The sequence below is a fragment of the Daphnia magna genome, linkage group LG2, assembly GCF_020631705.1.
Source record: "Daphnia magna isolate NIES linkage group LG2, ASM2063170v1.1, whole genome shotgun sequence".
Lineage (NCBI taxonomy): Eukaryota > Metazoa > Arthropoda > Branchiopoda > Diplostraca > Daphniidae > Daphnia > Daphnia magna.
In genome coordinates this window covers 17,871,042-17,889,766 of record NC_059183.1, presented here as the reverse complement: position 1 = coordinate 17,889,766, position 18,725 = coordinate 17,871,042, and the positions used below count along the sequence as shown (strand labels likewise).

General features: G+C 41.8%; 5 protein-coding genes across 5 annotated transcripts; 2 read left to right on the top strand and 3 right to left on the bottom strand.

The window, feature by feature from the left end:
* The first annotated feature begins 2,029 nt into the window (after positions 1–2,029).
* On the top strand, positions 2,030–3,155 carry LOC123469940. Its single transcript, XM_045169297.1, has 2 exons — positions 2,030–2,669; positions 3,133–3,155. Exons 1-2 carry the CDS (start codon positions 2,030–2,032, stop codon positions 3,153–3,155), a joined length of 663 nt encoding a protein of 220 aa, XP_045025232.1.
* A 755-nt stretch (positions 3,156–3,910) lies between these two features.
* Positions 3,911–7,653, top strand: LOC123470240 (PHD finger protein 14-like). The gene is given in 17 exon segments (XM_045170305.1): positions 3,911–4,175; positions 4,240–4,479; positions 4,537–4,592; positions 4,650–4,758; positions 4,817–4,945; positions 5,009–5,109; positions 5,177–5,291; positions 5,294–5,312; positions 5,387–5,491; positions 5,558–5,742; positions 5,814–6,046; positions 6,118–6,472; positions 6,540–6,976; positions 7,035–7,103; positions 7,105–7,175; positions 7,255–7,363; positions 7,426–7,653. Coding segments are annotated over 17 exon segments (2,424 nt in total). The 5' UTR covers positions 3,911–4,099; the 3' UTR covers positions 7,441–7,653.
* LOC123470241 (aquaporin-9-like) lies at positions 7,641–9,570 on the bottom strand. The gene is made up of 8 exons (XM_045170306.1): positions 9,424–9,570; positions 9,217–9,343; positions 8,953–9,090; positions 8,830–8,892; positions 8,697–8,764; positions 8,485–8,640; positions 8,352–8,413; positions 7,641–8,287 (listed from the first exon to the last, which is right to left on the bottom strand). The coding sequence occupies exons 1-8, from the start codon at positions 9,496–9,498 to the stop codon at positions 8,029–8,031; spliced, it is 948 nt and encodes a 315-aa protein (XP_045026241.1). The 5' UTR covers positions 9,499–9,570; the 3' UTR covers positions 7,641–8,028.
* Positions 9,571–10,194: 624 nt separating this feature from the next.
* On the bottom strand, positions 10,195–14,137 carry LOC123469939 (tyrosine-protein kinase Fes/Fps-like). The gene is given in 13 exon segments (XM_045169296.1): positions 10,195–10,712; positions 10,794–10,856; positions 10,859–11,038; positions 11,109–11,475; positions 11,539–11,772; positions 11,835–11,909; positions 11,974–12,033; positions 12,145–12,495; positions 12,569–12,770; positions 12,832–13,070; positions 13,073–13,269; positions 13,340–13,979; positions 14,049–14,137. Coding segments are annotated over 12 exon segments (2,751 nt in total). The 5' UTR covers positions 14,049–14,137; the 3' UTR covers positions 10,195–10,569.
* Positions 14,138–15,372: 1,235 nt separating this feature from the next.
* LOC116916370 lies at positions 15,373–18,628 on the bottom strand. Its single transcript, XM_032921595.2, is given in 9 exon segments — positions 15,373–15,949; positions 16,018–16,525; positions 16,527–16,541; positions 16,543–16,937; positions 17,160–17,220; positions 17,279–17,506; positions 17,581–17,661; positions 17,739–17,876; positions 18,366–18,628. Coding segments are annotated over 9 exon segments (1,488 nt in total). The 5' UTR covers positions 18,417–18,628; the 3' UTR covers positions 15,373–15,938.
* Positions 18,629–18,725: the final 97 nt, after the last annotated feature.

The following is an 18,725-nucleotide window of genomic DNA, read 5'->3' as shown; positions in this document are numbered from 1 at the left end:
ACCCGCAGCTGCGAGAGTATCTACAACAGAGCAATTTGACAGACGACTCATCCGATTCGTACTCGTGTCTTAATTTAGACCCACAAAAGGTACTAGGAGTGAGGTGGAATACCAGCACAGATTGCTTCTATTTCAAGTCTGACGTAATCGTAGATGCAGCCGCAAAAGTAAAAGTGCTAACAAAAAGATCGTTTGCTAAAATCTCGACCAAGCTTTTCGACCCCCTTGGATTCATTGGACCCATAACACTACAGTTCAAGCTACTCTTCCAGGAATTGTGGCAAGAAAAAATCGGATGGGATGACAATGTGAATTCACAAACGGAGAGTCGATTCAGAGCTATAGTGGAAGATTTGAAAGGTATAGACAGAATCCAAATACCTCGCATGATCTCAACAGCACAGACAGATGTAATTCAAGAATTACATGTATTCTGCGACGCTTCAACAAAAGCGTACGGAGCTGTAGCATACGCCAAGTCAAGAAATCCTGGATTCATCCGACTTGTTTGCTGTAAAACTAGGGCAGCACCACTCCCGAAAAACGAAGTTTCACTACCAAGGCTAGAACTGCTTAGCGCCGAACTCGGCAGTGTCTTAGCTGAACGAATCGTAAACGCAATTGACAAAGTGAAGTGGGAAGTGACACTATGGACTGACTCTATGGCAGCGTTAGGTTGGATCAAAGGAGATCCAGGGCGATGGAAACTATTCGTATGGAATAGAGTAGAGACAATTCAGAAGAGATTCAAACCAGAACACTGGAAACACTGTCCTGGAAAAGACAACCCAGCGGATTTCGCATCTCGAAGTTGCTCCGTCAAGAAGTTGACAGAGGCTTTTTCCTGGTGGGGAGGTCCCTCCTGGCTGAAACAAGAATCGTCTGAATGGCCTCAGCAAGACAACCCAACTTCGGATGACCTACAATTAATGGAAGTCGAAACGAAATCCAAACAGAGAATGCAAATTCTAGCAGTTTTCAACATGCCAGATTGGTTGGATTCACTGGTTTTGAGAGTAAGCAGTTATCTGCGATTACTGAGAACAATAGCCTGGATGTACAGACTCATGAAGAAGTTACCGCCCGGTAAGGCAATAGAAACAGTCGGAGTAGCAGAAATTCGTTGCCTCTCTGTCTGCGAAATCAGCACCGCCGAGAACTTCATTCTAAGGACTATTCAACAGAAAGCGTTCCCAGAAATTTATGGATCCCTTAAAGAAGGAAAATCCAACAAGAAACTGCTACGCGATCTCGACACATTACGACCAATTTGGGACGAAAAACAACAACTGATACGAGTGACAGGTAGAGTAGGTCCAGCCTTAAGAGATCTACTTATTGAACCGCCGATACTTCTCCCTGCAAATGAGAGAATAGTCGACTTGCTGATCCACCATCATCATGTCAAACGGAAACACACCGGTGTTCAATCAACATTAACCTATCTCCGTAATCGGTTCTGGATTATTCGTGCTCGACAACGCATCAAGAGTGTCATCAAGCATTGTGGAAAATGCCAACGAGCTCAATCGCGCCCTTTCGACGAAGAAGCCGCTTCCATGCCTTTGGATCGTACCAAGAAGGCACAGCCATTCGAAATCATTGGAATTGATTATTTCGGGCCGATGTACGTTTTGGAAGAGGTCCTTTTGATTGAGAAAGACAAGGAAGGGAACGATGTCGAGAAAACTCGAATTGGTGAAAAAAGGTGCACGCGTGTTTATTCACTTGTGCCGTCACAAGAGCTGTACATCTTGAGCTCGTGACAGACCTTACCACGAAAACGTTCATGCTCGCTCTACGCAGAATGATGTCCAGAAGAGAAGATTGTAAGACAATCTATAGCGATAACGCATCAACATTCACATGCGCCGCTAAACTTGTAACAGAAGACCCTACTTTAGCAAATTGGCTATCAAGTAAGGGAATTGAGTGGAAATTCTCTCCGAGCTTGGCACCCTGGTGGGGCGGGTTTTGGGAGAGAATGGTGCGTTCGGTAAAGGAGCCGTTACGCAAGGTATTAGGGAAAATGAAGGTGAGCTACGATCAACTTCACACCATCCTGGTGGAAATTGAAGCAATCGTGAACTCACGACCTCTCACATATGTTTCCGGAGACGCACAAGCGTATGAAGTGCTATCTCCACAAAGACTTTTGACTGGAAGACAGCCTGGCGCCACGACGGAGACTTCCGAGCTGACCACAATGAGCCGCAACGAGCTGATCGACTTAGATAAGCAACGTAGCGAACACGCTCTAACTTGGTGGAGGCTATGGCAAGAATCTTACTTGTCCGACTTAAAAAGATTCCATTGTCGCAAGGGAAAGGGTACTAGAATCCCCCGCGTTGGCGAAATCGTCCTGCTAAAGGAGCCAAATATCAAGCGTGTTTCATGGCCTACGGCCATTATAACGGAATTGATTCCCGGCTATGACGGCAAGATACAAGCTGTAAAGTTACGTCTTCGTTCAGAAAAGGAAACAACACGAGGTCTCCAAACCATTTATCCATTGGAAATTCAACATGACGTGGATCCGCCCGTCAATGTTTCCGTAGACGGATCTAGAGAAGCCGAGGCTGGCCAAGAAGAAGGAGGTGCATCCGCGCCTAAGAAGAAACCCCCCCGCAAGAAGAAAAAGGAATCGCCGAGGAGGACTCGCGATTCCGGTGGGGAGGATGTTGCGGATCACGACCCGCCACCTGACGGACAATTAACTAGGTCGGGCCGACTAGTTCGCAAGCCCACTATTTTTGATTTATAGTATGTGTAAGGCCGCCAGGGGTGCTGTGTTCAGCGTCTTCTTGGTGGCCGATCTCGGTTAATGTTCTTTCTTCGCAATTGTTCAACAAGGTAGAGCAGACGCTATTATAAGTTGTGTCAGAGTCTGAATAAAAGCTAGAGAATCAGCAACAATTTACCTGAGTCAAGTGTCTTCAAATCAGTAATTACTTATCAGGTATTATCAGTAAGAGTAATTATTGTCATCTACTACGTCAGGGCTTCTGGTTTATGCTACCTCTACCCTAAATTTTATTTCGAGAAAGCCACGTTGCTTTCCTCATAAAGCAAAGCGATAAATTTACCAAGTTTTCCTTTTAATTCGTAAATCTAAGCATTTCCTCTAATTAGCGGTTAGCCCTGATCGGCTGTAATCCGGGTAATACGCTGCCCCGAAATGCCTACCCCGATTGACGGACACCGATCCCCGCTATTCTTTCAAGTTTTTAACTTTTCCATGTTCCTTTCATAATCACAATTCACATTCGCAGTTTCACTACGTTTACGAAGTTGAAACAAGGGAACATCTTTGCTTTAGTCACTTTATATTGAAAAACATGAAATATCATCGACTGAATTAAAAAAATAATTTTTCCAAACATTTTAAACCAAGACAATGGTACAGATGGTGACATGCTGTATCAAAGCTTTCCAAAGCTTTATCAAAAACCAGAAAGCTCTTTTATTGTTCAAAACTTTTTATATCTTCTATTTTCTATTTTATTTTACAACTATCTATCCGCGCCTATGTATTCCTCTCACCGCTCCACGGTATGGAATTTGGAAATTAGAAATTGATTTACAGAAGTATACTAATATGTTTAGATGCTTTAGCTTATTCTTTTAATTTTCATTAAACAAAACTAACCTAAAATTTTGTCAAACTCGAATAGCGCTTGCTAGACGAACCACCAGAGATTGTGGTAAAATTTTGATATTTAGATTTAAATGGCACAAACTAAATAAATTACAAAATTTCGTAGCTTCCTTGTCATAGACTACGACAAGGAAGATTTAGAAAACTTAATTTATTTAGTGTTGAATTACCACCAGGTGGCTCGTAAGCAGACAGTTAATGCGCCCTCTCAATTGATCTGCGACGGGCAAATGCGAATTTGTTACCGATAAGGGTCTCTTCTAGTTCATATACATTTGCCTTATGGCGAAATTGTTATCCAGTTTTATGTTATATGAAAATGATTTTGAATGACAAGTGAATAAGCTTATTAGCTAGATTCGTTCAATTATTGAAAATTTCGTTCCTCGTTAAAAATTTGTTCGGTGTCCCAAACTTTCATTTATTAGATTTATTTCCATCATGAGCGAAAATGCAGAAAAAGGAAAAAAATCTCCAGATGATTTGCCAAATATCAATTTTATGTACAAAACTATGTGTAGGTTAAGAAGTGGCAATTTATTCAAATTATTAAATATTAAAGTTTGGTGTTTCTTTTTTAGTGGCCCGTGACCCTAGTAAAAGAAGAGTCAAACCAACTCCAACAGTTGAATTGTTTCCCTTGACAATAGAGTCAGAATCTGAAGATTCAGATTTTAAAATAGAAGAAGATGACTCTGATTCAGCATCTGGTTCATCGTCTGATTCTATTGATGAATCAGAAACAGAGAGTGAAGAACTGTCCGAATCTGAACAAAACAAAACACTCGTGAATGGTACATCTACAGGGCCAGCCACTGAAGGTCAGACATAATGTTTTAGTTGTTTCATACTTTTGTATTTACAATTTTACCTTTCAGTGTCCGTGAAGGTCCAAGAACCTTTTGTTCCATACAAAGCGCTGGACTATCAATTGGTAAATATTGCAAAAAATTCTTCAAACTTAAAAAAAAATGTCAGTTTCCTTTTGTAGCCTCCAGAAATACCACAAGTTAGAGTTTGCTGCATATGCCTGGGGACACATAGCTCAGATGTAAATGAAGTGGTTGAATGTGACTCATGTGGAATATTAGTTCATGAAGGTAGTAACCTTTAATGGAATCCTGTGCTGTTACTAATTTTGGCATTTGTAATTAAAAGGATGCTATGGTGTAACTGAAAGTGGAAGTGTGTCCAGCACTGCTTCATCTTGTTCAACAGAGCCATGGTTTTGTGAACCTTGCCAAGGAAATGTCATAAATCCCCCTTGTCAAATGTGCCCTAACCTAGGTAAGCTAGTACCTCATAAATTAGAAAGCAATTACTGCAAGTTTGACACATATTTCTTGTTAGGAGGGGCACTCAAAGAAACAGATACTGGGCTTTGGGTTCACCTAGTCTGTGCTTTGTATACACCTGGGGTTGCGTTTGGTGAACTAGACAAGCTGACCCAGGCAAGATTATAATTTTCACATACAGTTACATTTTTTACGAAACGATATTTTTTGTTATGGATTATAGGTCACTTTGTTTGAAATGCCTTATTCCCGCTGGGGTGCCAAATCATGCTCACTGTGTTCTGATCCATGGTTAAGTCGAACAGGGGTCTGTATCGGATGCGACGCTGGAATGTGCCGCACTTTTTCCATGTCACTTGGTAATTGTCAGCTTCCGCATTAATAGCACAAATATGTCATCACTAGTTTCGGTATGAATGACCTCTTATTGCAGTGCTCAACGCGAAGGACTTCTTTCAGAAACATTTCACGAAGAAACTGTCCAAGCAGATCCTTTCTACGCAAACTGTAGGCTGCATACAGACAAAAGCACAATCAAGTAACGCAGTTTTTTTGTCGTCCGATTAAACATTTTGGCGGTTCACTTCATTTCTATATGTTGTAGGAGAAGGAAACAAAATTATTTGTCTCATCAAAGACACCTCGTATGGTGGACCAATAAAAGAAACACTGGCCGTGAACTGTTGACTTCGGGGCAAAGCGAAGATGTCTCGCTGCGTCGGATTCTCCGGAAGTTAGGGCGGCAAAGAGTCAAATTCCAAACAAAACATTGGCCTCGTGCAAGCTGGGGTATATTTCATAGTTTCATTTTGTATAATTTCTTTTTTCGGCTTAACAAAAATGTTTACACTTCCATTCAGTTCCAACCCAAAAAATGCCACGTTTACTGACTACCTCTGCGTCGGCGGTGCGGCGTTTACGCGCCAAAGCCGTGCTTATGGCTGTCGATGTAGAGGCGGAAGAAGTTCGTGAAGCTCAAGTATCAGCATTAGCCGACCTCCCTCGAAAATGGCACATACCACCGGCCTTCTCTGTTGAATTTATTGCTTACGTTCTCGATAGAGAACGCAGGATTGCTCAGCTTAGGGAACAGGTTTGTTATTGCGATTGCAATCTCATGGTAACCATTGATTCGTTTACTTCAATTTAATTGTAAATGATTAGACAACTTCCATGAAAGAAGAGTCACGTGAGTTGGATGACAGTGAGAAACAATGGCGGTTGCGATATGATTGCCTTATTGAAGAGCAGAATTTATTAAAAAGCCGGGAAGCAGCTTTCCGAAATCAACTAAGTACGTTGCATCACATCCTGTCGGCCGTTTCTCCTAAACGGGGATTTAATTACCCCACAAGTCCAAGAAGAAGTAGCGAAGAAGGCACCTCTGCTAGTAGACGTTCCAGTCGGCCGTCGCCTCCGGCAAAAATCCGGCCTAACCGAGACAGTGTTGAGAGTGTTCCATCTCAAACCGAAAATTCCAATCAAAGTTCGCAAGATTTTTGGGTTGCTGATATCCGAGGTACAGTTTGGTTGCCAGTAAAAGTCAAACAATCGCATATAATTATTATGATTTTCTTTGCTAATAGCGGGACCCTCAAACCGCCTCCCAAACATGATGCAGGAAGGACAAAGTGGATCCACTAGTACTAAAGATGTGAGTCCACGTATGATTCTTAAGCGAGTCATGAAATCCGCTTCGCCTTATTTAGTGAACAAGCAGAAAAAAACTAGAATAGAGGACACAAGTGAAGGCCTAGCAGTATCCCTGAAATCCATTCCTTCAGGCTGTGTTCAAATTGAGCGACTTAATCATTCTGCTACTCCTGTTTCAACGAAAGCCGAACGGTCTACTCAGCTGACAATCTCTCCGACCTATAAGGCTAATGGTAACGCTTCCGCGACGCCCTCACAACATGGTGAAGTGCCAAAACTTATGATAAAACTGAAACCGATTCTGCCTAAAGCCACTCAGTCAGGATTTCCTTTTATCTTTACCAATTCCGATTCGGAACATTCGCAGCCGGTAAAGAAATCGATTTTTTCATTCTGTAATATTTCTTAGTCGTCTGGAATTTATTTAGATCCGAAGCCGCAGCCCATCCGCCACTCGGCCAGAATCGAGCTCTGTTAGCGCGTACGTTGAGAGTGCTAGTGCGTACTCCAGTAATACCCATTGTGTGTTCAGTTTGCTCGCGTAACGGAATTAAATCAGACACTGTCAGGTAAGGCTGCCAGCCTTGTTTTATGTAAATAAGTTTTTTGATTGACTCAATTCTATGGTAATGATGTTCAATTTGAAAGTTGCGATGAATGCCAACGGGTGTTCCACTTTGGTTGCCTTGATCCACCTCTCAAGAAAACGCCGAAGCAGCGCGGTTATTCATGGCATTGCGCTGAATGCGACCCTTCGGTAGTTATTTGTCATTTTTTTTTTCTTCGGTTATATTTTAATCAATTGTCACTTTTTGTTAGGAACAAAGTGATTGAATGCTTTCCACGACAGGCCTATCCATCGCCTGTCAGCGTCCTTCGTCGGTATTTCTCATTTGATGTTCGAATATGCTAAACTAATACGAAGGTCAACAGTGTCACGGATGAAAAAACATGGAGACCGTTTGGATTTAACTAGGTTTTGATACCAAACAAAATTGTCAGAGAATGTCAAAGAATGAGAATCATACACTAACTTATATGGCAAAACGAGAGTGTATTTCCCGGTCCCCTTGAAAGTAACTCAATGTCATCTTTTACATAACGTGAACAAGCTAAGTATTTAGGTTTTTCTTAATCTATGTACGACGAAAAAATAATTAGTTCCCGATCTCGGGTGTTAATTTACTAGTGTGGCTTTCTCTTCTAGGACATGTGCTTTTTCGTAGGTTGCGTGGAGGCTAATTACAGTAGTTAGAGCGGTCATCTCGACATCAGTGTTGGATTTTACCGCTATTCAATCCAGCTTGAAATGTTGTCGATATTAAAGGAAGATCGCTACTTTGCCTGTCATCAATCGGATGCTGGTACCAGAGTATCCCAACCTGGATCACCACAAACTTCACATCATCCTCCAAAGAAGGCCTACCAACGTAGGCCTACCCTTGGCAATTCGACCATTGGTGAAGCATGGTATTCCTCACGTATGGCCTTGACATTGCTTAATTCGATCTCGAGTTGTTCCTGTTCCTTTCGCTGTATTTGTTGTTCATGCTCGACCTTCATTAGATCTGTTTTGTCGGAAGGGCGGAGCTTTAAGAGAAGCTCAAAGATGCAGACTCCTAAAATGGCTCCGATATGGGGTCCGGCGATGAAAATCCAAAACCCGTTATAATCTCTGAAACTGAAAGTACCAAACACATTTACAATCAATGAAAGTTGTATTCGCTTAAAGGATACCTGCTTACCTGAAGACTCCAGAGCCCCATCCGCCAAAGTACGATGTTATGCGAGGACCCAAATCGCGGGCCTACAGATGTATTGGAATCAGTAATCAGCGTTCATTCCATATTTTGTTGCTCGCTAGGAAAATTAACTCACCGGGTTCAAAGCGTAACCACTGTTAGCCCCATAGGATAATCCCATGGCCAACAAGGCGAAGCCGATATAGAAAGGTTGCAGGAAAGCAGGAACCTTAGAGTATCGTTTGTCTGTTGTTGCACAAATGACTAACATGAAAATCATGGTAGCCAAAATCTACAAGAAAACGACAGTTAAGATACACCCCCTTGACATCTATAGTAACTACCAACCTCTTCAACTAAACAGAGACCCGATGACGAATAAGGAGCTGGATAATTAGCAAATATTGCCGCCGTTCCTATTTCGTCGACATTGACATCGTTTTATAGCAATTTATACAATAAAGGTAAGTGGCTTTAATACCTGGGTCAGCCGCATTTTTCTGAATGCGAAATTCTCCATTTACTCTGCCTTCCATTATTGCCTCTTAATTAATAAAAAAAGTTAGCAAATTCAATAGGAAAACTGGAAGAAAGTTCAATGTACCGTAATAAACGCCTAGAACTGTTCCAGACGCAGCTAGAGCTCCCAGATATTGCGCAAACCAGTAAATGGGAAGTTTCTTCCATTGAAACTTACGAGTGATGGCCAGGGCCAGCGTTACTGCCGGATTTAAGTGACCACCTAAAAAATCAATCAGTAGGTAACAACAACATTACTTTCTAACAAGCTCATGATTGATCTTGCTTCTTGCTAGTTTGAATTATGAATTCTTAACACGTAAAGACAACTAAAGTGAAGGGGCAATACCTGATACGTTGGCCGATACCAGGATACCTAACATACAGCCTAAAGCCCAGCCCCAATTGATGGCAAAATAGTCTCCTTTCTGGCCATGAGTTAACTGAGCTTGCGCTACACTTCCGTTGCCAATAACCTTCATTTGAATAATTTCTTAGGTTATTAAAATCAATTTTTGAAAACATTAAATTAATTTAAAACATTGATTATACTTACAACTAAAACGTAGGTCCCAACAAACTCTGCCAAAGCAGCGCGTACCATAAGTGGAATGCAAAACCTCGGACGCATTTTAATATCAGGGACACTGTATTTGCAGCAGTCAATCTTGCTCAGCCGAAGTCCAAACAGAGTCTGAAGTTGAGAGCCTGAAATGCAAATATTAATATAGGATTTGTTTGGTCACAGCACAAGGAAAAAATCATGCCCAACCAATCAGTAACATGCAAAGGAGGGCTCATTGAAAATAGACTTGAAATGCATTGGCTTATGGTTAGAAATGAGGAAAAAATCAACAACGGAAACGGAACGGGGTAAGGTTTCTCCCTTTCGTTGTGTTCATCGATTGCTGTTTTTTTCTTTTCAGTTTAGCCACTTATTGATTCATTACCAATCTTATGCTGGTTGCGAGTTCAATTTTTCGAGACTGCCAAAGGCATGGAACTTTCGGCTATGAACTGTAGACTGCGTTTGAAAGAAGTTCCTGTGGACGACCAGCTTTTATGAATGTGTCAAGAGTTGTCCAAGTGGATCAAGTTTTAACATATTGGCTGTGTGAAAAACTACATTATCTTAAATAATTCATCGCGTGTCCCTGCGTAGGGTTCTATTGGAGGACTTTATAATAACAAATCGTGACTGGCAATAATCATAAAGCTAACGACAACCTCATCAATTCCTGACACCTACAACTCCAATTTGGCTATAATGCAATATCTGGCGCTGAATGGCTTGTGTTCCTAGGTCAGTATTGAACAGAATGACTGATTTTTTTAAGGCACATGTGACGGTTTATTTTGCATTTCAGAATGAAGAGGATGAAAAAAACGTTTTTTTTTTTTTTTTTTAATACAAATGCAAATGGTTAGACCTGGCAGTATAATTCAGGACAATTTGATTAGGCCAATAATTTAAATATTTTTTTCATTAGCTTTAAAATACTTTGAAAACAAAAACAAGAACTATTATAAACTTGCATGCAACTTAATAAAAACGTGTAGCACCGTAACTTCCATCTGGCGCGACAACTTGCCAGTTTCATCATCACACAGAAACGAAGTGAAATCGTGATGGGATTAATGATTTGATCATTATATGGCTTTTTTTCTTTTTTAACTTTTGTGTTCGATTATTTGATCTCTATTATGACATTTCTTTCATCATCTCGTCCAATAGGTCACAAATTTCTTCGAAATGCGGCCGTCGTTCAGGTTCATATTCCCAGCAACGACGCATCAATCGATACATTTCATCAGGAGTTCCTTCAGGTGCAGGCATTCGATAGCCTTGAATGATAAATATTTGTAGAAAATCAGGTTACAAATTATGCTTGAATATAGGACTTGGAAACACGTATCTTGAAATACCTGCACTAATCATTTGTCTAGATCTGGTGTTGGACAGACCACTGTACGGCGTTCCACCCCTGAAAACACTTCCCAGGAAAGAACACCGAAACTCCAAACGTCGCAGAGTGATGTGTATTTTCCATAATTCAACGCTTCTGGGGCTGTCCACTTGATAGGTATCTGTTTCATTCCGTCCGAAACGATATATTCTTGCTCTTCACGGGACATCCCAAAGTCCGAGATTTTAACAACGTTATTTTCACCTTTAATGTAAATAAGGAAAGACCTTGTTAATAACTGCCCTAAGCAATCACGCGAAGTAACCAGACTTACCAACAAGGCAATTGCGAACAGCAAGATCACGATGGATACAATTTCGTGATTCTAAGTAGGCCATGCCAGCGGCGACATCCACGCACATAGCCATCAATTGTTTGGTGGTTAACTGAACGTTTTTTTGACGCAGGTAATTTAATAACGAGCCGCCTGGCACCAGTTCCATTACAATCATGATAGGTTGCTTTTGGACACAGATACCAATAAAACGAACAACGTTTGGGTGCTCGTATTGTTTCAATATGCGACCTTCCTGCAAAAATTTCTTTTTTTGCTCGTCAGGAAGGGTATGGCGGCAAGTCTTAACGGCCGCCAATACGCCGGTGTGGCGCAATCGAGCTCTGTATACGTCTCCAAAATTACCCTATCCAAAGATAATAAGAAATTATTTTTTAAACCGTCAATTTAGAGCAAAAATGACTTACACTCCTATTTTTTCAACCAATTCGACGTCATCATTATTCAGTTCCCATGTCTCTCTGGGTACTGAACGCTTCAAAATGGCACCAGACTTCGTAGTAACTGGCAATCCGCATTCTTGCTGGTGGGCAATCAATTCCTGCACGGTTGGAAAAGCTGGACCTTCAAATCGATACAGCCCTTCGGCAGTCGTCTGAACGATGAAGTGTTTATGCCCAGCCCAGGCTACTGATAACACAACCTATTTGCAATCATATAGAAAAAGCGTGTTCTGATTGACGATTTAATTCATAATAATAGTACTTGACGTTCTTCATGACGCATGGTCTCACGAACTAGGAAATCACCGTCATTCACAAGCAATCGAACTACTTCTTCCTACAAAGTAAAAGTAAACTCGTTAGGGAGGCGCAAGGACGAAGTTAAATAGGAAACTGCTTGCCCTAGGAAGTACGCCATGAAACCACTCCTTCTCCGATAATCCAGCAGCGATTTTTGCATTCTAAACGAAAAAAAGGTAAATAAGTCAATAAAATAAGAAAATGAAGAAGACTGAGAACCGATGACATTCGAATCACTCATGCTGCTCTATTAAATTTCATGCTACACTTACTGCAATTGGCGACGCGTTCGGGGTGGGTGGAAGAGGAAGTGGGAAGATATCAAGATTCTGGCCATTTTCTACGACAGGCGTTGCAAGAGTGTTTAGTGGGAGAACGGTGGTCTCCTCAAATTCAGGTGCAGCACCGCCTTCCTGCGGAACAAACTGCGTTCCTGTTGCTTCGTCCATTTTTGTCATAGTTGGTTCCTCTCTTGTTTCCTGATTGGCCTTCAACCTGCTACCCGGTGATGCTGGAGGTGTCATCGACTTACGACTGAATGGCCGTTTTAAAATATCCACCAAAGACTGTCCTCGTCGCTTACCCAGCGATGTATTGTTGTTTCCCGTCGTCATTAAGGATGGCTATATTTTCGTGCATAGTTTTTAGTTCATGCTCAAGCTTTATTTACGTGCATAAAAATGATGCACCGATTACCGTATTAAGTTCATCCAGGCTAACCGATGTCGACACTGATTCGCTAGATAGGTGCAGCTCACAACCGGAAGGCACTTGCCCGGACAAGGCCGTCACGGCTTCACCAATCGTGTCTCCTTGACGCTGCCATTTCTGCTCAAGGCAACGAAATTCACCTACTTGCCGCCTGCATCCTTCTATCTGACGTCTGATGTTTGATAATCTGCAATAAGGAAAGTCGTTTAGAAATGCCAAAGCTTGTAATTGATCGAGTGCTTACTCTTTTCCGATGACCCTTCTTTTTCAGCGCCATTAATTCAGCTTCCAGTTTTTGTAATGCAGTTTGCTTCAGTGCCAGTTCGTTCTGCACGGAGCTGAGTCTCTGTTCCAGTAAACGTAGTTTCTGCTTCAGTGCTTCCAACGTCAAATCATCGACGGCTACCCGGTCTGGCCGCAATGGATTGGAATGGTTGTTATCCTGCAGCGCACTTAGTTTTGCATCAAAAATGGGGGCTGAGCAGCAATTGGAGCTGATTTATTTTTTTCAATGAACTCCTTGAATTCACTTTCTGGGTTAATTTCATCCACGCGTGCTTGAAGCATGTTAAATAGTAATTTAAATGGCTCTGAACTGAAATCGGAATATTGCGATATTTCTTCTATGACAGTATGGCATTGATGTAGTATGTCTTCTTGGACAACCTGTTGGAACTCCAGTAGGCCTGGCGTAAGGAAACGAAAACAAACGTGAACAGATGGTAAGAAACTATCTATACAATTTTACAGTGTTACCGGGTAAGAGAACAGTGCGAAAATCTCTTTCATAGTCAGCTGATTCGAGAAGATTAAGGACGTAGTCATTATGGGCGATATGAAGTCGTTTGACGGCACGTTGAAATTTTTCTTTTATCACTTCTTCGGATTTCTTACTAGATCCTTTACTCTTTGGATTTGAGGTTAATTCTTCATATTTGGTAAAGCTTGCTTTGTAACCATCTACTGATTTTTCATATTCAATTTTTGCCCTATGAACAGATTCCTGAAGAGCAGTTGATTCAGCAACCAATCTGTTGTATTCTTCTTGGTAAAACTTGCGAGTATTCCTTTTGTCATTCAAAAGGGCATTTAACTTTTCTAGAGTAATGTTTGATAGAAAATCTGCGTTTTGCTTTAGAAGGCTGGCAATTGTTTCAGAATTTTCTATTGCTGTGTGCACAGCCAGCGATAACAAACTCCCTGAAAGCTCTTCAGTTTTTTCAAATTTTGATGTGATGGAAGACAGAGAAACTAAGGCACTGGCATAGTCTCTATCACATTTTATCCTAAGAACCAACCATCTTTTGAGGTTTTCAAGAAGTTTTAACTCAGCATCTTGTCGTTGCAGCAAGGCTTCGTGGGAATTTTTGCCTTGAAGGCTAGAAGAGAATCCCATCTAGAGGTTGTGGTATAATAAAGGTAAACAATAATGTAATATAGTAGTGGGGGATAAAAAAATCATTACCTTTGATAAGAAAAAATTAGTTAACTACACATTTCACCAAGAGCTTCTGCAACATGTAGCTGCCTCAACATGGATGTTCAATTCACAGAGGTGATGGCTAAAGAAAATATGTCCGACACTTGATTAAAAATTCACGCCCGAAGCGATATTTAGCTTTCAATCAGGTGTGCTGGGTACACCTTTTACAAAACTTGGCTGTAAAGGAAACTAAAAACGACGAAAGAAAGACCTCTTTGGTGATAGTTGCCTCGCAATAAAAACTTCGTCGATAAAATAGACAATTGCGAAGGTATGTTATCCACACTCTCACCACTCACCGAGACACAAGCGTAGGGATATGGAAGATGTGAAACTGTTGCGTGCTCACCTGCTGTGCATGATGACAACAAAACCCGCATGAAGAATCTGGGATTGGCCTGCCGCAAGGTATGTATGTTTTTGTTTTTTTCAATAGGTAAGTCAACTAAATTTCGCTGCCATCTATTAAGTTCCTTTAGAAGCTCGATTACAATGAATAACCACCACCGAAGAAATCCGAGGTGAGAATGCTGCGTGTTGTTAACCGGGATCCTACACCGTCATCAGCAGCCGGGAGCTGGGTTAGCACTAGGTGTACATACTACCTGGATGACGAAACAACATATCCAAGAGCTGATTGTTACGCTCAAAAGAACAGGGCAGGACACCCACGCACCAGAATTTTTCAAGTGTGGAAAACACTTCCGGCTGCAACAAAGATGAAACCGGAATGGACTTATGAAATGAAAAAAACGCGATTTCCGGTACTCTGCCAAAAACAGCAGCAACGCTGTGAATGAACATGTATTTATAAACTGTCCAATCGGTGCAATACCTGACGGACCAGGGTGATCAGCCACCCTCAGCATAGCAAAATAAAAATACCCCTTTCCTGGAGGGGGCGCTCGCCAGCGAGAGCGATTTAATTTTAGCTGACGGACCTGACGTGACTCGAAAGAAACTTCCTCGGCGAGTTCTGGAAGTTTCATCGTCTATCAACCTCAAGAGACGTTCACATACAAGCAACGGTTTGGAGTTCCTAATTTTTTTCTTGACGACGGCAGAGCCAGAATTGTTTACTAGCTCGTGAATCAGCAGTAAAAACTGTCGTCTATGTTTGACGCTTGGTTAGACAGTTCTATTGGGTCACAGAGCTACGACCAACCGTGCGAAAATCACGCAAACCATTACTACAATGAAAATTGCGTGAAGAAAAAAAAAGAACTAAAAGTTAAAAAAACAAATAAAAAACAGCATCCGGGTCAAATCCACACATAAAGCACGATATAACAGTCGTGCATAAAGGTTAAAGGCTCAAAAGTAGAACTGTATTCTTTCCACCGATGAAAAGAATTAAAAAAAAACAAACACGGTCAATGGACGGGTAAATCCAAAATGGAACATAAAAACATACATTGGATTGGATTAATGGCATTAAAGGCCTCCTGGTAATGCACCATACAAAGGCACACAAGGACGAAAACATCAATGTTCACGCCACGACATTTATGAAAAGAAAAACTTTGTGATTTCTTTTCTACACACCCGAAATACCATTAAAAAGGTGACTATTCGGATGGATCCTCCATGGAAATTCAAAAATGACGAACATTTTCGGCACAAAAAAAAAAGTAAACACATATTTACTAGAAAAACAGTAAGAGATTTCACATACGAGGCAACGATTGAAGATCCTGTCCGGCTTCCGGAATGTCGTTCTACACTATTTACAAGGAGAGGATAAATGTAGTTCCTTTTGGGAACCGGGAACCCACGCGGGGCGATGGCGATAGACTGGAATGAGTAGGCAATTGTTTCAGACGTATCCTCCATTTCATTGGCATCATTAAACCATGGCTTCAAGCAAGACTATCAGTAATGACCTGAAGGTAACAAGATGTACTCATTTTTCATGCTCAATTTAAGGTAATATGCACTTGGCTAAAGTTACCTTGATCATATCCACTTCTAGACCCATAGTTATTCTGATGAACAGCTGATCGCGTGTATCCGTTGGACATCGTCCCCACGTCATATGTAGTGGATGAGACGCCAAAAGTTGAAACATTGGTGGTTGTTGCTATACTGGGTGTTGGAGAATGGCCATGCAAATTGTTGCTCGTATGCCCGTTAGCCGGTAGTGGCATAGCACTTCGTTGCCCGTGCCAATTGGAGTAGCTTGAATGAGCTGAGGGTGGCCGATAGTCGAGATCGACGTTTGCTGAAACGGAGTAGACTGAATTGGGGCGAGAACTTTGGTAAAGTGGGTTCGAATGGCCAGCAGGATGCGGCGGAAGTTGAGCCGGTGGCCGACTAGTAGGCGGCGGACCAGATCGGCTGGGTAACCGCTCCCGGTTTACTGGAGGTGGTGGTGGGTAACCGCCATTGGGATGAGATGAAGGGAAGTAGGCCGGCAAAGCTGGCATCGAATCATTCGACGTTGATGACTCGTCCATTAACCCTATTGACGGGATTAAACATAACGCTTCTTGCGCAAAGATTCTCTTCCGGAACTTCGTGTCGTTGACGTCAGTGTGCCGTTTTGCATTTCTCTTCCTGATAATGTACCACTACTATATGCTTCATTAACCATGCCAACCGACACGGATGTCCCTGTATTGTATCCCGCAGGATTCGTATTGGCACGATTCCTTTGGCTACCCCGAGAATGTCGTCCACTGCCACGTCCGCTTCGTCGCTTAACTCGCCTTGGAGTCATTGGTCGATTGGGGTCGTTACTGTTGCTAATTGTGTTTAATTGCTGAGCATTCAGCTCCATTTCGTCCTCCAACGGTGAACTCCGACCACGAGTGGAGCTATACTGAACCGAGTATAAGGACGTGGCCCTGCTACGTGGCTTACGTTGAACATCTGCATCAAAAGAAAAAGGTCTGCGTTACGAGTTGCATGAATATTTTGCATGAGACTGGCCACGATGAGAATTCAAACAAAGTTCAACAACATTTACAGTATTTATTCTCGGAAGGTCAGTCACGCCAACTTCTAATCGTGAATGTGGCATTCCGTCTCTCCCGTGTTACTTTCTACCGGAAATTCCAATAAGGAGATAACATCCAAAGGAAAACTACTTACACATTTCTTCTTCTGCTGTATATCTTCGAAGTATAAGAACCGCACTCAAGAACGCGATCGGCTAAAGAAGAAAAACTATGAAAGCGAATTCCATACTATGACTGGTTTCGAATTAATACCGCTAATATAAGCTGCACAGCAGCATGAATAACTTCAACGTAGTAGTAGTTGAGAAGGCAGCCGTCAACCCAATCGGGTCGGGGTGGTCGGAGAACATCGGCCAACTGCACGTTAATGTGGAGTGGTGTTGCCAATGATCCGTTGACAGTAAAATAAGGCCGGCAACCAATTCCATTAACTTCCCACCATGAAGCGGCACCCGTTCCGAGGTTGAGTACATCACTATTCTAGATTCATAAAAGGGAAAAAAATAGCTAAGTTTAAAAAAACAAACCATTTCTCTGTTTGACGGGATGCTCACCTTATCTAGTGCACCAACATCGAGGTAGAAGCAGATGATAAAAAGATTCCATGCCAACCACACAAAGAGCCACACAGCAAACTAGGATAAGGAAAAAGAAGACAAGGTTATTGGTTTTCAATTCTGACAGCTGTGCACAAACTTGTGTGGCTTCTTACAGTGATGAGATAACTTTTCCTGTACTGGTAACCACCAAAGAACCCAATTATGATGAAGATGATGTGGAGAAAATTGGCTGCAATAGGCAACCACTGGTAGCCAAGCAAATCAAATACTTGTCTTTCTATTGTTGAGATCTATACAATGATAAAGAGAGAAGAAGAAAAAAGATGAAAATGAGAAAACGTCTGAGTTTCTTACGGCAAACTCTTTGTTTACAATAGCCGTAATCAACAGTTCACAAGGGATTCATATGGTTCTTTAACAGGATAGCGAGATCAAGAGTAATTGTTTTACGGTCGAGTAATTTCCGCCAAACGGCTGTGGGAAAAAGAAAAATTCCGGGAGCCAAAAACATTTTTTGGCTTAATTACGCACTCAAATGAGAGACGACGGCTACCAAAAGCCCTGAAGGCTTCGTCCCCCTGTTGTATCAGAGGGGGAAGATCGTTTCGTCCCAGCAGTCCTCTAGGGCGTTTTTCATTTTGTTTATTGTTTTTTTATCTTTTTTACATTTTTTTTTGTATTGTGCAAACAAATCTGAAAGTGGTCCAGTCCGGTGTGTCAACAAATGCCAACTTTCACAATAACGCAGGTGGCACAAAGAAAATTTGTATTTTACTCACCAACTGTAGAGTGCATATTGTGAATAGGAAAAGCCTCTGGTTGCAAGCCATATTTCACTTGATTGATTTTAGACGTCGATCACAGCTAATGATAATCCGAATAGGCACGTTCGAATTTAGTTTGAAATGAGTCGTCCACTCTCTTCATCATCGTTGTAGAGATATCGAAACAATAACTTGCCAAACAGTGGCTTCCATTTCTCCACTAGCTTCTTCACGAATACACAGTTGCGTATGCTCTGCTACATGAATACCTCGGCATACCCGACGACGCCTTCAAGTTCCTCAAGTTGTCGGAAGGGGGTTCTTAATACTATTATTTTCTTCACTCGCCGCTAGGTGTAGTCTTCAAGGTTGTTT